Consider the following 20,265-nt stretch of genomic DNA (forward strand, 5'->3'; position numbering starts at 1 on the left):
TGCCCATCCAACTGGCTGCCTGATTCTTATTTTAGCTCTGGATCACAGCCTGCCTACCATCCGCCAGTCTGCACTCTCTTGGGTCCGGCTGGAGCCTAACATTGGGGCCTACTCTTTTGACATCCTTATCCACTGCATTCTTGAGTTAGAAGCACCTTGTTCTGAGAAACGGTTGGCCCAGTTGCGCGGTCGGACAAGTAACCTTAAATTTATCCTCATCACAAACAGAGAGCTCGAGGCAGAAGGGATCTGGCGTCACAGAAAGACCACGCTTTTGCAGCCTCGTCCTCTGAACCAGTCAGACTCGGGGAAGGTCCAGGGAGAGACGCTGGTGTGAACGGGCTTCCTGTCGATCCAGTGAGGGACCATCCAAGGCACTCATCACCAGTGTTACATCACTACGCATTAAGGTACTGCACTGAAGCGAAGCGGCCTACTCAGGAAGGGTGATGTGTTCAGGATATTGTGTGTGTCAGAAGGGATGGTACGATAGAGGAGGTTCCATTGGAGGTTCACAGGAATGATCCCAGGAATGAAGGGTTTGTCATATGAGAAGCGCTGAGGAGTCTGGGTCCATGCTCGATGGAGTTTAGACAGATGAGGGGGGAATCTAATGAAACTTGCAGAATACTAAGAGGCTTAGATAGGGTGGACGTGGAGAGGATGTTTCAACTAGTTGGAGACGAGAACTCAAGGGCACAACCTCAGAGTGAAGGGGCGCTGCTTTAAAACTGAGATGAGGAGGAATTTCTTCAGCCAGGGGATGGTGAATCTTTGGAACTCATTGCCACAGAGGGCTGAGGCAGCCGGGTCATTGAGTGTCTTTAAGACAGAGATAGATAGGTTCTTGATCAATAAGGGGATCAAGGGTTATGGGGAGAAGGCAGGCAAATGGGGATGAGAATCATATCAGCCATGATTGAATGGCAGAGCAGACTTGATGGGCCGAATGGCCTCATTCTGCTCCTTTGTCTTATGGTAGATGGGAATAGTCTCACCTTGAGAATCTGGATTTGTGTCACACCACAGGACAGAGGATTCAAATTGAATTGAACTGTGGGCAGTCTCAATGAGCCCTCCAATGGGGCAGGTCCACAGCATAGGGGCAGAACTTTCCCATCCTGCCCGCCATGGGAATCATAGCAGCCGCGAGTGGACCTTGCAAAGGCCCGTTGACCTTGGGCGGGAATTTCCGGCCTTGGGGCGAGCACGGCCGGAAAATCCCGCCCCAGATCTCAATATAAACACAAATTAACATAACTCTTCAAGTTAGGAATATTAAGAGAGTGTCTAGCCCATGGTATGATGCTAATTTGTGTTGATCCTGCACCCCAGATCTGACATCCCTCACTTAATGGGCAGAAAAATAAAATGCAATCTGAGATAATGGGTGGGACTTTACGGCCTCGCTCATCCTGAAACCGTAAAATCCCACCCGAGGTCAACGGACCTTTCCATGTTCCACCCCTTGCCTACTCCGATCCCCGTGGTGGGAGGGGTGGTAAAATTGCAGCCAATTTTTCACAAGTGTAAAGAGGAGTAAATAAATAGATATTATCACGGGCGGCACGGTAGCACAGTGGTTAGCACTGCTGCTTTGCAGCTCCAGGGTCCCGGGTTTGATTCCCGGCACGGATCACTGTCTGTGTGGAGTTTGCACATTCTCCTCGTGTCTGCGTGGGTTTCCTCCGGGTGCTCCGGTTTCCTCCCACAGTTCAAAGATGTGCGGGTTAGGTTGATTGGCCAAGTTAAAAATTGCCCCTTAGCGTCCTGAGATGCGTAGGTTAGAGGGATCAGCGGGTAAATATGTGGGGGTAGGGCCTGGGTGGGATTGTGGTCGGTGCAGACTCGATGGGCCGAATGGCCTCCTTCTGCACTGTAGGGTTTCTATGATTTCTTCTTCTATCAGCTTCTGCATTTAAAAAAAGGGGAAGCATTTCTACCTAATTCCAATCGCCTCTTCTGAAGGTGAGGCCTTTCTTTCCCCATTGAACGGTGCCCAGTTAGATTTCCCGGGTTGCCAACACTCCAGGCTTGGCCTGGAATCTCCCGGAATTGAAGGCCAATCTCCTGGCGCTGCAGTGAGTATAATCCGAGAGGCATCAGAAAAAGAAAGGGTTCATTGTTTTTTTTTCATTCTCTTTCAAATTTCTTCACCCAGAGGGTGGTGAATGTGTGGAATTCACTCGCACAGAATGGAATTGAGCCCAAAACATTGTCTGATTTCAAGAAGAAATTAGATATAGCTCTTGGGGCAAAAGGGATCAAGGGTTATGGAGGGAAGGAGGGATCAGGATGTTGAATTTGATGATCAGCCATGATCAAAATGAATGGCAGAGCAGGCTCGAAGGGCCGAATGGCCTCCTCCTGCTTCTAGTTTCTATGTTTCTATGAAAACAACATTTAGTAAGTTATAGATTGTTGGTAAAATGGTGCTTTATATTGTCTTAAAAGACAACAAAAGTTCAATGAGTATCTGCTACGTTCTGTATCATTATAATGAGCATCATTAAAGTGACAGTCACACTGGCCATGGTATTGATTGCTAATATGGTTCTATGTTTTTTTTTCAGACGCAGGTATCCATTGAGAGATTTGCAAAAGGTTTACTGTAGCAAACGGCAAGCGCGCAAGACGTTCAGGTCCGTGTACACGCCATCACCATTCGAGGCTTGACCTCCTGCCAGCTTTATTGCACATAGTGTCAGTGGCCAGGCAAACTAACGCTCGTTTTGTCATCTGTCAGATCAAGGGAGAAGTTAGCAGATCCACCGATGGGCGTGCTGAAGAGGAAGAAGCCGGCGCATAGATCGAGGTCCCTGAAGAGGTTTGTGGACTGGTTAGTGTCGGAACCCAGAGCCAACGTAACAGCATTGTTTGCAGGTGAAGTGCTGAGGGGTTGTGATGAGGCATTGCTGAAATGCACGTCCTATCACTCATGGGAACAGGAGTGGGCCATTCGGCCCCTTGAGCCTCTTCTGGCAGTGTTGTAACAGCTGGCATTTGATGCCCAATTTCCCTGAGAAGGTGGCATTGTTTTTTGTTGTGCCTATTGATTGTTTGCACAACTGGGTGGTGAGCTTGGCTGTGTTGTCGTCATATAGTGGCTGCAATTTTACTGGCACGCCTGCCCCGATTCTCCGGCATTCTCCGTTGGCCTTGGGCGGACGTGCCGGTATAATTCCGCCCAGTGTGGCTGGAGTCACTGGCAGGATAAGGAATGACAGGTTTTCTTCCCTGTTAATGACCTAGTTGGGTTTTTAATGACAATTGTACAGCTTTTATCTTGATTTTACTTTGGTGTTTGCTCGCGAGTGACAAGCTTTACTGAATGGAATGTCTCAATTCGCCACAGTGATGTTTGAATTGACAATCCTGAGGTTTCTCACCCCAAGTCCAAGTGAAAGAGTTTGAGGTGTCAGCAGTTTTGACAATCTTCTAAACTGCAAGCAGTCTTCATGAAGAAAGAACAAACTTGCAATTCCATTCGCAATCTCGGGGAGGTTATGATGCAGCTGTACAAAACACTGTCCTTTCTGTGCAATTGCTGGCATGGTGTAACACTGCCCACCCTCTCTAAGAGCACTGTGAGTGTACCTACACCACAGGCAGTGCAACAGTTCAAGAAGGTGGCTCACCACCACCTTCTCAAGGGTAATTAGGGAAGGGCAATGAAAACTGGCCCAGCCAGTGACACCCACGTCCCCATGAACAAATATAAAGAAACACGACCCACCCAACAAACATGGGAAAAGATAGCAAGCATGTCAATGACGAGAGCCTCAGATTTTACTGTGTCAGTGGTAATGCGCTAGGTCGTGCCATTGCTCTGATCATTTCCAGCAATCTCCTCACCAAATACTGTTCCCGAAATGGATTGCACTAAGCAAACTGGCATGTAAAATCGCCATTTTAATCGCATTTTAATTTTAAATTGTGATCAGTCTCACTTGTCGATTGGCAGAGAATGTTTGTCCCGCTGTCACGCTCCAAACGAGGCATGTGGCAAGATCGGTGTGTTTAAGCACATGTTGGAGTGGCTCGGGAAGCAAAACTGGAAAGGAATAATGTTTATTGTGGAGTGCAAAGTAAAACAACTGCCGTGATGGACACACACTAGTGCCTGTCTGGGACTGCAGTTCAGCAGGCCCAGTCCTGGGTCTGCCTTATAAAAGGCTTAGGTAATGAGTTCTAGCTGGGCAGGCCACTGCCTGTTACCAGGGGAACTCATACTCAACGAGGCCCCACAGGAAGATCAATCAGTAATTTCCTGTGGACCTCCCGGGGGGCCATCATACTGGAGTTAAGCCCAAATCATCAGTGATCACACTTTCAATCATTTGTGGGGAGCATTTCCAAGAGGAAGAAAGTGCCGCTATTGCTGGTACCTCCAGAGTCTTAGTGGTTTTTCTCCTAAGGTGACTCTGGCGGCACGGTGGCACAGTGGTTAGCACTGCTGCCTCACAGCGCCAGGGATCCGGGTTTGATTCCCGGCTTGGGTCACTGTCTGGGTGGAGTCTATGTGTTTTCCCTGTGTCTGCGTGGGTTCCCTCCCACAGTCCGAAAGACCACGCTGGTTCGGTGCAAAACAGGAAGCAGAGGAGCGCGAGTACCAGGAAAAACTAAGGAAATTGGAAGAAACTGAAAGGGAACGACGGCAGCAAGGGATGGAAATTGAAGTCATACGAAGAAGAAGAAAAAGATCAGTTTTGTACAAAGAACTCCCAGCGCTGGAGTGACAGGGACACTGATCGAGATACCTGGAGGGATTCCCTTGTTATGGAAAGGGCTTCTGAATGGAGGTGTGGTGAAATTGATGCTGAGTGGCGGCGAGGGGAAAGTCGTGGCTTTGATGATGATAGATTAGCCTTCCGTCATGGGGAGGACAGAATCCGACGGTGTGGCGACTGGGGAATTTTCACAGTAACTTCATAGCAGTGTTAATGTAAGCCGACTTGTGACACTAATAAATAAACTTTAAGCATTAACCGGGCAGTACGATTAGCAGTTTTCACTTGTCCAGTCACAAAGGGAACCAGACAGAAAATATCCCAATGTTAAATTAGCTTCCTCACAGTCACCATTTTGAAATCCAGGTGATTTTGATTTGAGTTGAGCAATCTTCAGAGTCCTGTAAATATTGAAAGAAGGAGCAAAATTGATCTTGTTTCTGTAAATGCACCAAAAACCCCACTCAATATACATTTTTTTCTCATAAATGTGCTGTTTATTGCCCTGTTGGACCATTTCAGAGGGCAAGGAAGAGTCAACCACATTGCTGTGGCTCTGGACTCACTTATTGACTGGAACGGGGTAAGGGTGGCAGATTTCCTTCCCTAAAGGACATTAGTGAACCAGATGGGGATTTTAACAAGAATTTGACAATTTTATGCTGATTCCCAGCTTTTATTTTGCAGAATTTTTGAAACGGGGCTCGTATTCTCAAACTATCATGGTGGCACAGTGGTTAACACTGCTGCCTCACAGCGCCAGGGACCCGGGTTCACTTCCCGGCTTGGGTCACTGTATGGAGTTTGCATATTCTCCCTGTGTCCGTGTGGGCTTCGGCCTCCCACAGTCTGAAAGACATGCTGGTTAAATGCATTGACCCAAACACGAATTTCACAGTAACCTCATTTCAGTGCTAATTGAAGCCTTACTTGTGACTAATAAATGAACATTTTTGGGGGTTTGAACTTAAGGTATGTGGTTTATTGGTCTGTGGCTGTAGATCACGAGCACAATAACGCACATCGCTACTTTTATGGGACCGAATGTGATTCTCGCTCAAGGTGTTCATTACCCAGTAACTTGCTTTGACAAGCGCAAAAAGGCATGGGAGTTCGATCCAAACTGCTTCAATAAAGAAAATGGATAGCAAGTTAATTAACTTGACATATTTCTTTGGCCAGAGAAAATGCATGCAACGGCTGACAAGATTAAAATTTGCAGAACTCTGTTGCCACGGGCTGTGTGACATCGGCACCCAGCTCCCATTAGAGGCAATGCTGCCGTGATTAATTCACCGCATAATCTGTGCTGACAGCCAGTGCGACACGTGAGGGAGTGCAGTTGTTATTGGAGGCGGAGTCGCTCACTTGAAATGGTCATCTAAAATCCTCGGCTGCTTGTTGAATGAGCTCAGGAGGGTGATAAAAAATCCCAGACTCTTTGAAGAAGAACTTACATTCTTCCTCAGCCAACATTACCCCAAAAATAAATTTACCATTTCCTGGTGGAATCTTGCTATTGCACAGGGGCTGTGGAGATACTGGCCGACGGAACAATGGCTGGAAATTTACATCCCACCCGCCATGGGAATCAGATCGGGCAAGGGGCGGACCATGGAAAGGTCCGTTGACCTCAGGCAGGATTTTACGATTTTGGGACGAGCGAGGCTGTAAAGTCCCGCCCAATGACTCGGCTCAATGTAACCAGTTGTCTGTGAGATCTCTCTGAACGTTACAGTGAAGTGGACTCCTTTATTTATCTAACGAAGCCAAACCAGTAATGGCTCGCAAAAAGAATTGAAGGCGGCAAGATTATTTCAAGTGCAGCAGATGGTAATGTCACTGGATTGGTCATTCATAGGCTCATGCTCTGAGGACATGGTGGCACAGTAGTTAGCACTGATGGCTCTCAGCACTAGGGACCTGGGTTTGATTCCCAGCTTGGGTCACTGTCTGTGCAGTTTGCACATTCTCCCCGTGTCTGCGTGGGTTTCCTCTGGGTGCTCTGGTTTCTTCCAACATTCCCGAGATATGCGGGTTAGGTGGATTGGCCATGCTACATTGCTCCTTAGTAAGGAGTCTAACAACACCAGGTTAAAGTCCAACAGGTTTATTTGGTAGCAAACGTCACTAGCTTTCGGAGCGCTGCTCCTTCATCAGGTGAGTGGAAGATCTGCTCATTAAACAGCAAACAGGGCATATAAAGACACAAACTCAATTTACTGAATAATGATTGGAATGCGAGCTAATCAAGAAGTAAAGGTACAATGTGAGTGGAGTGAAGTGCAATTGCTCCTTAGTCAGGGGTCTTGATAGAGTAAATGTATGGGGACAGGGCCTGGATTGGACTGATGTCGGTGCAGACTCGATAGGCCTACATCTGCACTGTAGGATTCTATGGCACAGGTTCAAATCCCACCACGGCAACTAGTGGAATTTAAATTCAATTAATTTAAAAATAAGAATCTGGAATTGAAAGCTAGTCTGGGCAATGCTGACAACTGTCGTCGATTGTTGGACAGAAATCTGCCATCCTCACCTGGTCTGACCTACATTAACCAGGATTTTTTTTAAAAGGGTGAAAAAAGGGGAGGACCAGCTGCTCTTTATTGGGTCACTGATTTACAACGAACCAACCTGAGAGACTGAGGTCTGTCAAGCCATCCCCAGACAAACTGGGGATCTTCATCCTGAAGAAATGATGTCTCAGCGGCACAGTGGTTGGCACGGCTGCCTCACCGTGCCTGGGTTCAATCCCCGGCTTGGGTCACTGTCTGTGCAGAGTCCGCACGTTCTCCCTGAGTCTACGTGGGTTTCCTCCGGGTGTTCTCGTTTCTTCCAACACTCCCGAGATGTGGGGGTTAGGTGGATTGGCCAGGCTAAATTGCTCCTTAGTCAGAGGTTTCCTCTGGGTGCTCCGGTTTCCTCCCACAGTCCTAAAGACGTGCTGGTTAGGTGGATTGGCCGTGCTAAATTCTCCCTCCGTGTACCTGAACAGGCGCCGGAGTGTGGCGACTGGGAGATTTTCTCAGTAACTTCATTGTAGTGTTAATGTCAGCCTACTTGTGACACTAATAAAATAAACTTTAAAAAAACAGAGAATACTTGCCAGAAACATTTTCTACTTTTCACGGATCAGGAAAGTAAAATCTGAAGCATTATTCTCCGGCCACCAGAATAAAAAGCAACGGGCAATGTTCCCCTGAAGCTGAGCCTGGTTCTGTGCTAAATGCATGGTCGGAAAGGATTGTGCACAGTTCCATTGTAAAGGGATTGTTAGCCACGGCTACAGGTGACCTTTGGACAGACTTCAGCGAGAGTTTTATATTCACACTGAGGGTGAGCAGGAGCTGGAATGGGCTGGAGGCAGGGGGGAGGGGGGGGGTGAAGAGTGGTTGAGATTCCTGACGAACTGTGGAACACCGATAGGAAGACATCAGAACTGGTGTCCCCGGAGGATGACAGCAAAGGGGTTTGAAGGGCCTTTTCTCCTTGGGAACAGACCCTGTGAAGAGCATTTATAGGCCATAGCTGTCCCGGATTCAGCAGCGCTGATTGTAATGTTCTAATGTTAGTTGGAGTTCTTGTTTGAGTGTCTTTTGAAGTCCGAGATAAATTAATTTCCTGGTAATTCTATCTATCAACAGATCAGTATTTCTGATTCTATAACATACATGGTCTGAAGAATACTCTGCTTCTAATTTCTCCACCATGCCTGTGGTTGGATGTAAGGTCGGACACTGTGGGGTGAATTTTCCCATTCTGCCCACCATGGGAATCATAACGGGCGAGGGGTGGACCATGAAAAGTCCATTGTCCATGGGCGGCAATTAAAACACTTGGGTTGAACGACATGGTTCGGCGCTCCCTCAGTTGTAAAATCCTCCTCTTTGTTTATAAATCCCTCCATGGCCTTTGTCCCTCTGTGATCTCCTCCAGGATTTCAACTCTGCAAGCTATCAGTGCTTCTCTAATTCTGGCACCTTGATCAATCCCAATTTTAACTGTTGCTCAATTGATGTCTGTGCCATCAGTTGCCTGGAGCCTGGGCTCTGAAACCACCGCCCCCCCCCCCCCCCCCCCCCCCCCCCGCCCACCGCCACCACCCAACCTCCTCTGCCCTCCAGCCCCACTAAGCAAATCCAGCCCCCTGCCTGCCTCTCTCTCTCTCTTCCTTTAAGATGCCCCTTAACTCTTTGACCAAGTCCTAACATCATCATATATGGCCTGGGGTCAAATTTTGTTTGATTCACTCATGCTGAGTACCTTGGGATGTTTGACTATGTTAAAGTTGCTATATAAATGCAATTTAGAGCATAGAACAGTGCAGCACAGGAACAGACCATTTGGCCCATAATGTTGTGAACATGACGCCAAATTAAACTAATCCCTTCTGCCTGCTCTTGGTCCATATCCCACTATTCCTTGCATATTTATGTGCTTATCTAAAAGCCCCTTAAACGCCCCTATCGTAACTGCCTCCACTTCAACACCAGGCAGCGTGATCCAGACACCTACCACTCTCTGTGTACAAAATCGTGCCCCTCACATCTCCTTGGAACTTTCTCTCTCTCATCTTAAGCACGTGCCCCCCTAGTATTAGACATTTCAACTCTGGGAAAAAGATTCTGACTGTCAATTCTTTGTTCTCATTTATTGTCCTGGCCTTTCCCGGCATGGCTTGCTCTCATGTTCTTGAAGGGTTGAGTGGTGCTGAGGAAGGGCAAATGGCCAAAATTCTCACAAAGCATTCAATACCACAGGTACACTAGTCTGTACAACTGAGAGATCAAGTTTCTGTCCAACCCTGTGAAATCAAAGCAACAAATGCTGGAAAATAGCCAACAGATCAGTCCGCACCCATGCGGGGAAGGAAACAGAGGTCATGTTTTAGGTTTCTGACCTTTCTGTCTCTCCCTCCACAGCTCCTTCCTCACCTGTGGAGTGTCACAGAATCATAGAACCCCTACAGAAGGAGGTCATTTAGCCCATCGAGCCTGCACCAACCACAATCCCATCCCGGCCCTATCCCTCACATATTTACCTCGCTAACTCCCCTGACACTAGGGGCAATTTAGCTTGGCCAATCAACCTAACCCACACGTCTTTGTCATTCCAGCGTTTTCTGTTCTTCTGTCAGCTTTCCAGAACGCGCGATGTTTTACATGGTTGACTTTTAATGCTCTCGTGTCAGGTAGGCCTAGGCCATAAATAATGTACTTGGCCATGTCAGTCAACGTCTCTGCGACTGAATAGAAAGAATTGGTAAACAGAACACTAAAGCCTTTGGATAATAATTCCCTGCCCTTTCCTTGCCAAACTGCTTGACGACTTTTAACACAATATGATTTGTGCACCATATGAGTGGATTATGTATTTGCTTTACTTTTATCTGATGGCCATTATGGTGCTTTATGACCAGACTTTTACAGGCTATTATAAAAGTGAGCCACACCTCTTATGTGTTCAAACTGAGAGTACCTGTGATAAAAGGCAACGTCAAAGTACGGCGCTTGCATCTCATTTTGTTCCCGAAGTTTCACAGCAATAACCATGTTTGATTAAGGGTAACACATTCTCAGCCCAAAGGCTGAATTGCAGTGCGATTTGCATCAAAAAAAATTAATATATAATCCAAGTAATCACCATGGAATGGAAACATGTAATGATCACAGCTCCTTGAAAGTGGAGTCACAGGTGGGCAGAGTGGTGAAGAAGGAATTCGGCATAAGAACATAAGAACATAAGAAATAGGAGCAGGAGTAGGCCATCTAGCCCCTCGAGCCTGCCCCGCCATTCAATAAGATCATGGCTGATCTGACGTGGATCAGTACCACTTACCCGCCTGATCCCCATAACCCTTAATTCCCTTACCGATCAGGAATCCATCCATCCGTGCTTTAAACATATTCAGCGAGGTAGCCTCCACCACCTCAGTGGGCAGAGAATTCCAGAGATTCACCACCCTCTGGGAGAAGAAGTTCCTCCTCAACTCTGTCATGTTTGGTTTCATTGGTCAGAACATTGAATACAGGAGTTGGGATGTCTTGTTGAAGTTGTACAAGACATTAGTAAGGCCACACTTGGAATGCGGTGTACAGTTCTTGTCCCCCTATTATAGAAAGGATATTATTAAACTGGAAAGAGTGCAGAGAAGATTTACTAGGATGCTGCCAGGACTTGATGGTTTGAGTTATAAAGAGAGGCTGGATAGACTGGGACTTTTTTCCATGGAGCATAGGGGGCTAAGGGGTGATCTTATAGAGGTCTATAAAATAATGAGGGGCATAGATCAGCTACATGGTCAACATATTTTCCCAAAGATAGGGGCATCTAAACCTAGAGGGAATAGGTTTAAGGTGAGAGGGGAGAGATACAAAAGGGTCCAGAGGGGCAATTTTTTCACACAGAGGGTGGTGAGTGTCTGGAACAAGCTGCCAGAGGTAGTAGTAGGGGTGGGTACAATTTTGTCTTTCAAAAAGCATTTAGATAGTTACATGGGTAAGATGGCTAGCGAGGGATATGGTCCAAACATGGGCAATTGGGACCAGCATGGTGGTTTAAAAAAAGGGTGGCATGGACAAGTTGGGCCAAAGGGCCTGTTTCCATGCTGTAAACCTCTATGACTCTATGTGGTAATGAAAATAGAGAAAACGATTCAACGGATAATAGTGAGTTGGTGGACAGGGTATTAAAAGGGTAACATTGACTTAAAATGGGATTTAAAATTAAAAACCAATACATCAGTGCACCTTACAGGTACTGACAGGTATTGATTCCATTAAGTGCTCCATTAAGGACCGGAATCATTGTAAGGAATAGGACTCGGGCAGAGATTCTTTTTAGCAGCGATGTACTTCCTTGTTCGGGCAGCTGTGGAACCTTACTGGGATCCGGAACAATTAACACAGTCGCAACAATCGCCATACTGGTATTTTGTCCCAGTTTTTAAGCAAGATACCCCACCCTGCGGGTGACCTTGACTATTGGACCACCTGGGTTAATTGTCCAATAAATTGATGCAGAATCTTACAGAAGACAATGAGGCGATTCAGCCTTATCTCGCCTTGTGCCGGCACTTTGAAAGATCATTCAGATTAATCCCATTTTGCTGATTGTTTCCTAAATCCTTGCCAATTCTTTCCTTTCTCAAAGGATTCATGCACTTCCTGCTTTGAGTGGTCCTTTTGAATCTGTTCCACTGCTGGGGCAGATCATAGCACCTGGAAACAATCTCTTACTGTCCACCAGTGGGAACGGTTTCCCTCTATCTACTCTGTCCAGACCCCTCATTATTTCGAACACCGCTATCAAATCTCCTCCCAACCTTCTCCTCTCCGGTGAAAACAGTCCCATCTTCAAAATTAGCAGTCTGCACAAACTCCCAACCTGTGCTCTGAATCTCTGCTCTCTATGCCGAAACAACAACAAAGACCTGCATTTGCACAGCACTTTTCACAATCACTGCATGTCTCAAAGCACTTCACAGCTGATGAAATTCTTTTGAAGTATAGTTCGGAAATTTACCCCCCTCCCCCACCGGCTGCCCCCTGCCACGGGAATCAGAACGGACGAGGGGCGAATCATGGGTGGGATTTCCTGGTTTCGGGACGAGCGAAGCTGTAAAATCCCGCCCATTGTCTCTGTTGTAATGCAGGAAATGCCAATTTTTCATAGAATCCCTACAGTGCAGGAGGAGGCCATTCAGTCCATCAAACCTGCACCGACAACAATCCCACTCGGGCCCGATCCCAGTAACTCCATGTATTTATCCTGTTAATCTCCCTGACACTAAGGGTCAATTTAGCTTGGCCAATCAACCTAACCCACACATCTTTCGGATGTGGGAGCAAACCGGAGCACCCGGAGGAAACCCACGCAGACACAGGGAGAATGTGCAAACTCCACACAGACAGTCACCCAAAGCCAGAATCGAACCCGGGTCCCTGGCGCTGTGAGGCAGCAGTGCTAACCACTGCACACAGCAAGCTGCTGCAAACAGCAATGTGATAATGAGCAGATAATCTGTTTTTGTGATGCTAATTGAGGGATAAATATTGACCAGGATACTGGCGATGTCTCTCCTGCTCTTCTTCGAAATAGGGCAGCAGGATCTTTTACGTTCACCTGAAAGACAGCACCTCTGACAGTGCGGCATTCCCTCTGAGCTGTAATGAAATGTCAGCCTTGATATTTGTCCTCGAGTCCTGGAGTGAGCCCGGGAACTGGTGGCTCAAGGGTGCTACCAACTGAGCTATGGTTGACACAGCTTGTACAACTGCTCAAGTTTGGTTTGATTTGATTTGATTTATTATTGTCACGTATTAACATATAGTGAAAAGTATTGTTTCTTGCGCGCTATACAGACAAAGCATACCGTTCATAGAGAAGGAAAGGAGAGAGTGCAGAATGTAGTGTTACAGTCATAGCTAGGGTGTGGAGAAAGATCAACTTAATGCAAGGTAAGTCCATTCAAAAGCAGCACAGTCGTTGGCACTGTTGCCTCACAGCGTCACGGACCCAGGTTCGATTCCCAACTTGGGTCACTGTCTGTGCGGAGTCTGCACATTCTCTCCGTGTCTGCGTGAGTTTCCTCCCGGTGCTCCAGTTTCGTCCCACAATCCGAAAGACGCGCTGGTTAGATGAATTGGCTAAATTTTCCCTCAGTATACGCAAAACAGGCACTAGAGTGTAGCGACTAGGGAATTTTCACAGTAACTTCATTGCAGTATTTATGTAAGCCTACTTGTGACAATAATAAGTAAACTTTAAATGTATTCTGACATATTACAAATACACCAGTAATGTATTAAAATTACTGTAACAGCTTAGAGAACTTTGCATTATAATCATATATCTATACAGTAGAGAAGCAGGCTATTCATCCCGTTGGTATCTGTCCTAGCTCTTTGAAAGAACTATCCAAATACAAGTACAACAACCAGCTCATTTTTATCACATGAAATAAATGGGCTGGTTAAAGCATGTCCTTCAGAAAGCTTGCTTAAAATGCTTTCATTATTATTGGGTACCAAATCAGGGTTTGGTGATAAAGCTTCAATGATTCACTGCCAAGGGCACATCGCTATGAGAGGAAAATACATTTCGTTAAATGAAAGGTTTTAGAGTTTAAAGTGAGATCATCTCAGATAAATGAGCAAGTAGGTGATGCAGCAAGCGTCGGCTGAATGGAATGAAAATTGGAGACTGGTAATGCTTTGCAATCACAGGTTTTACATAAGCTTTTATGAAGATTAGCCAGTGCTCTCCTAAGGGGCACTGGGAAAATAACGGTACAATGCTGAGAAATACATGATCATAGAAACCCTACAGTGCAGAAAGAGGCCATTTGGCCCATCGAGTCTGCACCGACCACAATCCCACCCAGGCCCTACTCCCTTATCCCTACATATTTACCCGCTAATCCCTCTAAACTACGCATCTCAGGACATTAAGGGGCAATTTTAGCATGGCCAATCAACCTAACCCGCACATCTTTGGACTGTGGGAGGAAACCGGAGCACCCGGAGGAAACCCACGCAGACACGAGGAGAATGTGCAAACTCCACACAGACAGTGACCCAAGCCGGGAATCGAACCCAGGAGCTGTGAAGCAGCAGTGCTAACCACCGTGCTACCGTGCCGCCCATCCAGATACAGATACAAATACAGATCAGGGAGGCCCAGTCTATGTTGAATTTGGCCACTCTCCCTCATCGACATTATGGAAATGCCATGCTTAGCTTCCATGTCTTTTGCTTGGAGCACAGTAAGAAGTCTCACAACACCAGGTTAAAGTCCAACAGATTTATTTGGAATCACGAGCTTTCAGGGGGGGCTGCTCCTTCATCACTCACCTGATGAAGGAGCGGCGCTCCGAAAGCTCGTAATTCCAAATAAACCTGTTGGACTTTAACCTGGTGTTGTGAGAGTTCTTACTGTGACCACCTCAGTCCAACACCGGCATCTCCACATCATGGTTTAGAGCATGTAAAGGTTGGCCAGGCACCCCTAGCCAAACTGTTCCGGTACAGTGACAGCACTGACCTCTACCTGATGCTGTGGAAATTTCTACAGGTGTGTCCTGTCCCCAGGACAAATCCAACCGCCGCCCCATCAGCCACTCTGTCAACAGCATAACGATAGAGTGTGTTGTCAACAGTGCCGTCAAGTGGGATTTCCCTGCTCTCCTGCCCACTGATACTCAGCAAGGATTCCGCCGGGCCCAATCAGTTTTTGACCTTATTAAAGCTTGGATTCAAACATGGACAAATCATAGAATCCCTACAGTGCTGAAGGAGGCCATTCGGCCCATCGAGACTGCACCGACCACAATCCCACCCAGGCCCGATCCCCATAATCCCATGCATTTACCCTAGCTAGTCCCCCTGACACTGAGGGGCAATTTAGCATGGCCAATCCACCTAACCCACACATCTTTGGCCTGAGTTGGGGTGAGTGTGACTGCCCTTGACATCTAGGCAGCATTTGACCTGTGGAGGCATCAAGAAGGAGCCGTAGCAAAATTGAAGCCCATGGGAATCGGGGAAAACACTCCATTGGTTGGAGTCATACCTGACGCAAAGGAAGATGGTTGTTGTGATTGGAGAATCATCTCAGACCCAGCACATCACTGCAGGAGTTCCTCAGGTGAGAGTCCTTGGCCTACCATCTTCAGCTGCTTGATCAATGACCTCTCTGCCACAGGGTTAGAGGTGGGGATGTTCGCTGATGATTGCACAATGTTAGCAGCAATAATGACTCCTCACACTGAAGCAGTCCATGCCTATATGCAGCAAAACTGGAGAACTTTCTTTTTTGGCCTGACAAGTGGCAAGTAACATTTGTGCCACACAAGTTTCAGGCAAATACCATCTCCATCAAGAGAGTATCTCATTATCTCCCCTTGACATTCATTGGCATTGCCATTGCTGAATCTCACAATCAACATCCTGGGAGTTACCATTGACTAGAAACTGAATTGGATCAGCCGTATAGATATACCAGAGCAGCACAGAGTCTGGAAGTGTTACGGCAAGTAACTCACCTTTTGACTCCCCAAAGCCTCTCCACCATCAGCAGTGCACACGTCAAGAGTGTTATGGATAATTGCAGCTCCAACAACACTCGAGAAGCTTGACACTATCAGAGGCAAAGTCTGTTTGATTGGCACCTCCGCATTAAACATTCACTCACTCCACCACCAACGCACAGTGGCAAGAGTGTACCATCCACAAGATGCACTGCAGCAACTCACCAAGCCTCCTTTGACAACACCTTCCAAACCCGCAACCTCTACCACTAGAAGGACAAGGGCAGCAGGTGCATGGGAAGTTCCCTCCAAATCCCACACCATCCTGACTGGAGCTACATCACTGGGTCAAAATCCTTGAACTCCCTTCCTAACAGCATTGTGGGTGTACCTCCCCACCACATGACCTGCAGCAATGTTATAGCCACCACCTCAAGGACAATAAGGGATCAGCACCAATTCTGGCCTTGGCAGCAATGCTTGCATTGCAGAAAGAGTAAAAAAAAAGCAATGTGCAAAATGGATACAGGCAGTGGAAGAACCACAATAGAAAATTTGGTTATGAGAAAAAAACACAATTTCCATTGGTCTCTTCGTGTTCCTCAAACACTTTCCCAAATCTTTCACTCACCACAGGTTTTGTTTTCCAGTGATTGGTACATAGGCAGCAGTGGCAGCCATTTTACACAGCTCAAGATCCCAGAAGCAATACTGAAATGAATGGCCTGTTAATCTTTTTGTTGAGTGAGGAAACACAGCCAGCACACTGGGCCACCTCCTTGTTCTTTATTAAGTAATGCGCTGAGATCTTCAACAGCAACAATGTGTATTTATATGTGTAAATATAAGTTGCTGTCTTGGAAACGTGAGACCATCTGCCTGTGTGGAAGGAATGCTGCACTGTCAGTGATGTCGTGTTTCAGATAGGAGGTCAAATTATGGCCCTGTCTACCCCTTCAACGATGTAACAGATTCCATGGCACTACTCAGTGTTTTCCTGGCCAATAGCTAACCTCGCCTCTAATGCTGCAAAATCATAGAATCATACGGTGCAGATGAGGCCCTTCAGCCCATCGAGTCTGCACCAACATGCAAGAAACACCTGAACTCCCACCGAATCCCACTTGGCTCACAGCTCTGAATGTTATGACGTGCCAGGTACTCATCCAGGTACTTTTTAAGGATGTGGAGCAACCCGCCTCTACCACTCTCCCAGGCAGCGCATTCCAGACTGTCACTACCCTCTGGGTAGAAAGATTTTTCCTCACATCCCCCCGAAACCTCCAAACCCCTCACCTTGAACCTCTGCCCCCTCGTGACTGACTCTTCAACGAAGGGGAACAGCTGCTCCTTATCCACTCTCCATGTCTCTCATAATATTGTACACCTCGATCAGGTCGCCCCCTCAGTCTTCATTGTCTAAAATGCCCCAAGTTACCTCACTGGAGCAAAGAAAATTGACATCAAACCACATATGAAAATATTAGAACAGGTAAAGGAGACCGTGACTTGACTAAGATTTCGGATTTAAGGAGCATGAGGAAAGAAAGAAGGAATTTTGGAACATCCAGGGGCCCCAGTTTAAACTGATCCAAACAAGAGCAACTGCAAGTATGCAATGCTGCCTCAGTGCTACATTGTTGTGGAGCCTAGATTATCTCCTCAAGTGGGAATTGAACCCATGGCCTGACTTTGAGGCAAGTGTGAAACCAGTTGGGCCAATCAGCTGCCAACAGCTTGACTCGTAAATACAAACATTAAAGAAAAAACAAACTTGCATTTATCTAGCCCCATCATGAATTTCAAGATGTCATAAGCTGCTTATGACTAATAATGTTTTTTAAATGTAGTCACTGTTCTGAGGTGGGCAAATGTGACGGTTAATGTCTACAGCCAGTAATAACTGACAGTCACCAAGGTAATCAATCTATTTCAGTGATGTTGGTCAAAGGATAGATATTGGCCAAGAGAGGACCCGTATCACCCTGGAATGGTGCCATAGAATCTATAACGTCTACTCGAAGGGGAAGACAGGGCCTCAGTTTAATGTCTTATCTGAAAAATAGCACCACTGACAGTGCAGCACTCCCTCAACGGAAGAAAGTCTCACTTTTCCACCAACAACTTAAAATTTATATAGCACCCTTAATGTATTCCATTGTCCAAGACGCTCAGGTCTGGCAATGAAACAAAATGAGATATCGAGCCTTTTAAGGCAAGGTTAGGGCAGATTGCGTGCTCTGGTCATTGACTTGGGTCTTGGGCTACTGACTGGTGGCAGGGTGTTCTGCCACTGAGTCAATGCTGCTACCTAAACACAGTGCGGGAATGGTTTGTATCAATGTGACTCCCTTTCTCTCTGCGGCGCTTTAATTTTCAGTGTCGTTGTGTTTGACAGGCCAGATGCTGTCCCAGAGTGTGAACCAGATGCTGATACTATAGCGAACAGCAAAGGACTCGCCAAAGCAGCTGAAGAGCCTGTAACAGCTGACAAAGGTATGGGATTATCGCCTCCGACCACTCTGAGCTCAACTCAAACATTCCCTTCTTTGAAAGAGGCAGCGCCTCCGTTGACATGAGGGCTACTTGGATTGGTTACCTGCCACCCTCTGACCTCGACAAGGCGCCTGTCTGTTTGCTGGTGGGAAGGTTCCAGTGGCACTGTCAACATTCCCCCCAGCTGATGCACTAGTGGCACTGGTGGGCTCACAGGCCAGAATGTGTCGGATAGCTGAGCCGGTGCGCTATTCGCTGCTGTTCCTGCCTCCTAATCTATCTCTCTGGGTCCAGAGAAATTTAGCCTGTTAACATTGTTTCTCCACATACGCTGCCTGACTGCACTTTTACGTTTGGGGTTTATTTACCAGCATTACCTTCAGTGAGTTACTGGTTGCAGCAGTAAATATCCAGGTTTACTGTTAAGCTGGGCATTTTACAGAATCCCTACATTACAGAAGGGAGGGCATTCAGCCCATCACATCTGTACCGGCCACAATCCCACCAAGGCCCTATTCCTGTAACCCCACGTATTTACCCCACTAGTCCCCCTGACACTCGGGTCAATTTAGCGTGACCCATCAATCTATCCCACACATCTTTGGACTATGGGAGGAAACCGGAGCACCCGGAGGAAACCCATGCAGACACAGGGAGAATATGCAGACTCCACACGCACACACTGACCCAAGCCGGGAATCGAACCCAGGTCCCTGGCTCTGTGAGGCAGCAGTGCTAACCACTGTGCCGCCCATTTCTGAGATAATTTGGACAATAGCAGTGAACAGTGCTGAGGGTGATTCTGGTGTTAGAGAAACATAGAAAATAGGTACAGGAGTAGGTGCCTTCGAGCCTGCCCCACCATTCAGTATGATCATAGCTGATCATACACTGTCAGTATCCCACTCCCACTTTCTCCCAATATCCTTTGATCCCTTTAGTCACAAGTGCCACGTCCAGTTCCTTCTTGGAACATATCTAACAAAGGAAATTTGGCATAACCACTACAACTCTCACCAACTTTTATAGATGCACCATAGAAAGCATCCTTTCTGGTTGTAGCACAGCTTGGTATGACTCCTGCTCTGCCCAAGACCACAAGAAACTACAAAGGGTCGTGAACGTAGCCCAGTCCACCACTCAAACCAGCCTCCCATGGCACGGTGGCACAGTGGTTAGCACTGCTGCCTCACCGCGCCAGGGACCCGGGTTCGATTCCCGGCTTGGGTCGCTGCCTGTGTAGAGTCTGCACGTTCTCCCCTTGTCTGCGTGGGTTTCTTCCGGGTGCTCCGGTTTCCTCCCACAGTCCAAAGGAAGTGCTGGTTAGGTGCATTGGCCATGCTAAATTCTCCCTCAGTGTACCTGAACCGACGCCGGAGTGTGGCGACAAGGGAATTTTCACAATAACTTCATTGCAGTGTTAATGTAAGCCTACTTGTGTCTAATAAATAACTTTACCATCTATTGACTCCATTCTCTACACTTGCCGCTGCCTTGAGTGACATCGATAATGGGAATAGAGGCAGACAGGGCCTGAAGATAAAGGGCCCAGTCAGTGTGCTTGTTCCTCTGCATCAACCATTTTAGGTTATCTCCCCTTATCCGGCAGAATAGTTATGACAAAATAAAGGAATTTTCTAGGCATCCTCCAGTTTCCCACACTGGCAGAGGTGAGTTTAGATGCCTGGAGGCAGCTACCCAGTGTCAGGGAGCCAATGTACCAGGCAAGCCTAGAGAATAGGTGCAAGCAGCCACAGGCCAACCTGTAGAGGGGCTTCCTCTACGACAGGCAGCTTGGCTGCAAGAACATTTTTAACTTGAAGATTTTTTAACAAGTTAGTGTGAGAGTGCTACCTCCTTTCCTGCTCTCATAGCCTGCTGCTTCTCTCAAGCCCCTGATTGGCCCTTCAGCTTTGAGAGCCCGCCCACCATCCTTAACTGGAAAGGGAAACAGTCTCCATGACAACGAAGATCTGCCTCCATGAAAATCCCTGTGAGTGACTGCTT

General features: G+C 47.1%; 1 protein-coding gene across 4 annotated transcripts in view; it reads left to right on the top strand.

The window, feature by feature from the left end:
* radx (RPA1 related single stranded DNA binding protein) overlaps positions 1 to 20,265 on the top strand; it is a 71,272-nt gene that overhangs the window by 39,052 nt on the left and 11,955 nt on the right. For 2 of the 4 annotated variants that reach the window (XM_078211785.1, XM_078211784.1), the window contains exons 11-14: positions 229 to 410; positions 2,574 to 2,642; positions 2,747 to 2,839; positions 18,161 to 18,258. In XM_078211785.1, coding sequence (XP_078067911.1) covers positions 229 to 410; positions 2,574 to 2,642; positions 2,747 to 2,839; positions 18,161 to 18,258 — 442 coding nt within the window. The remainder of the gene's footprint in view (positions 1 to 228; positions 411 to 2,573; positions 2,643 to 2,746; positions 2,840 to 18,160; positions 18,259 to 20,265) is intronic. The other 2 variants (XM_078211786.1, XM_078211787.1) reach the window with 1 other exon arrangement.

This window comes from Mustelus asterias, chromosome 4, assembly GCF_964213995.1.
Source record: "Mustelus asterias chromosome 4, sMusAst1.hap1.1, whole genome shotgun sequence".
NCBI lineage: Eukaryota > Metazoa > Chordata > Chondrichthyes > Carcharhiniformes > Triakidae > Mustelus > Mustelus asterias.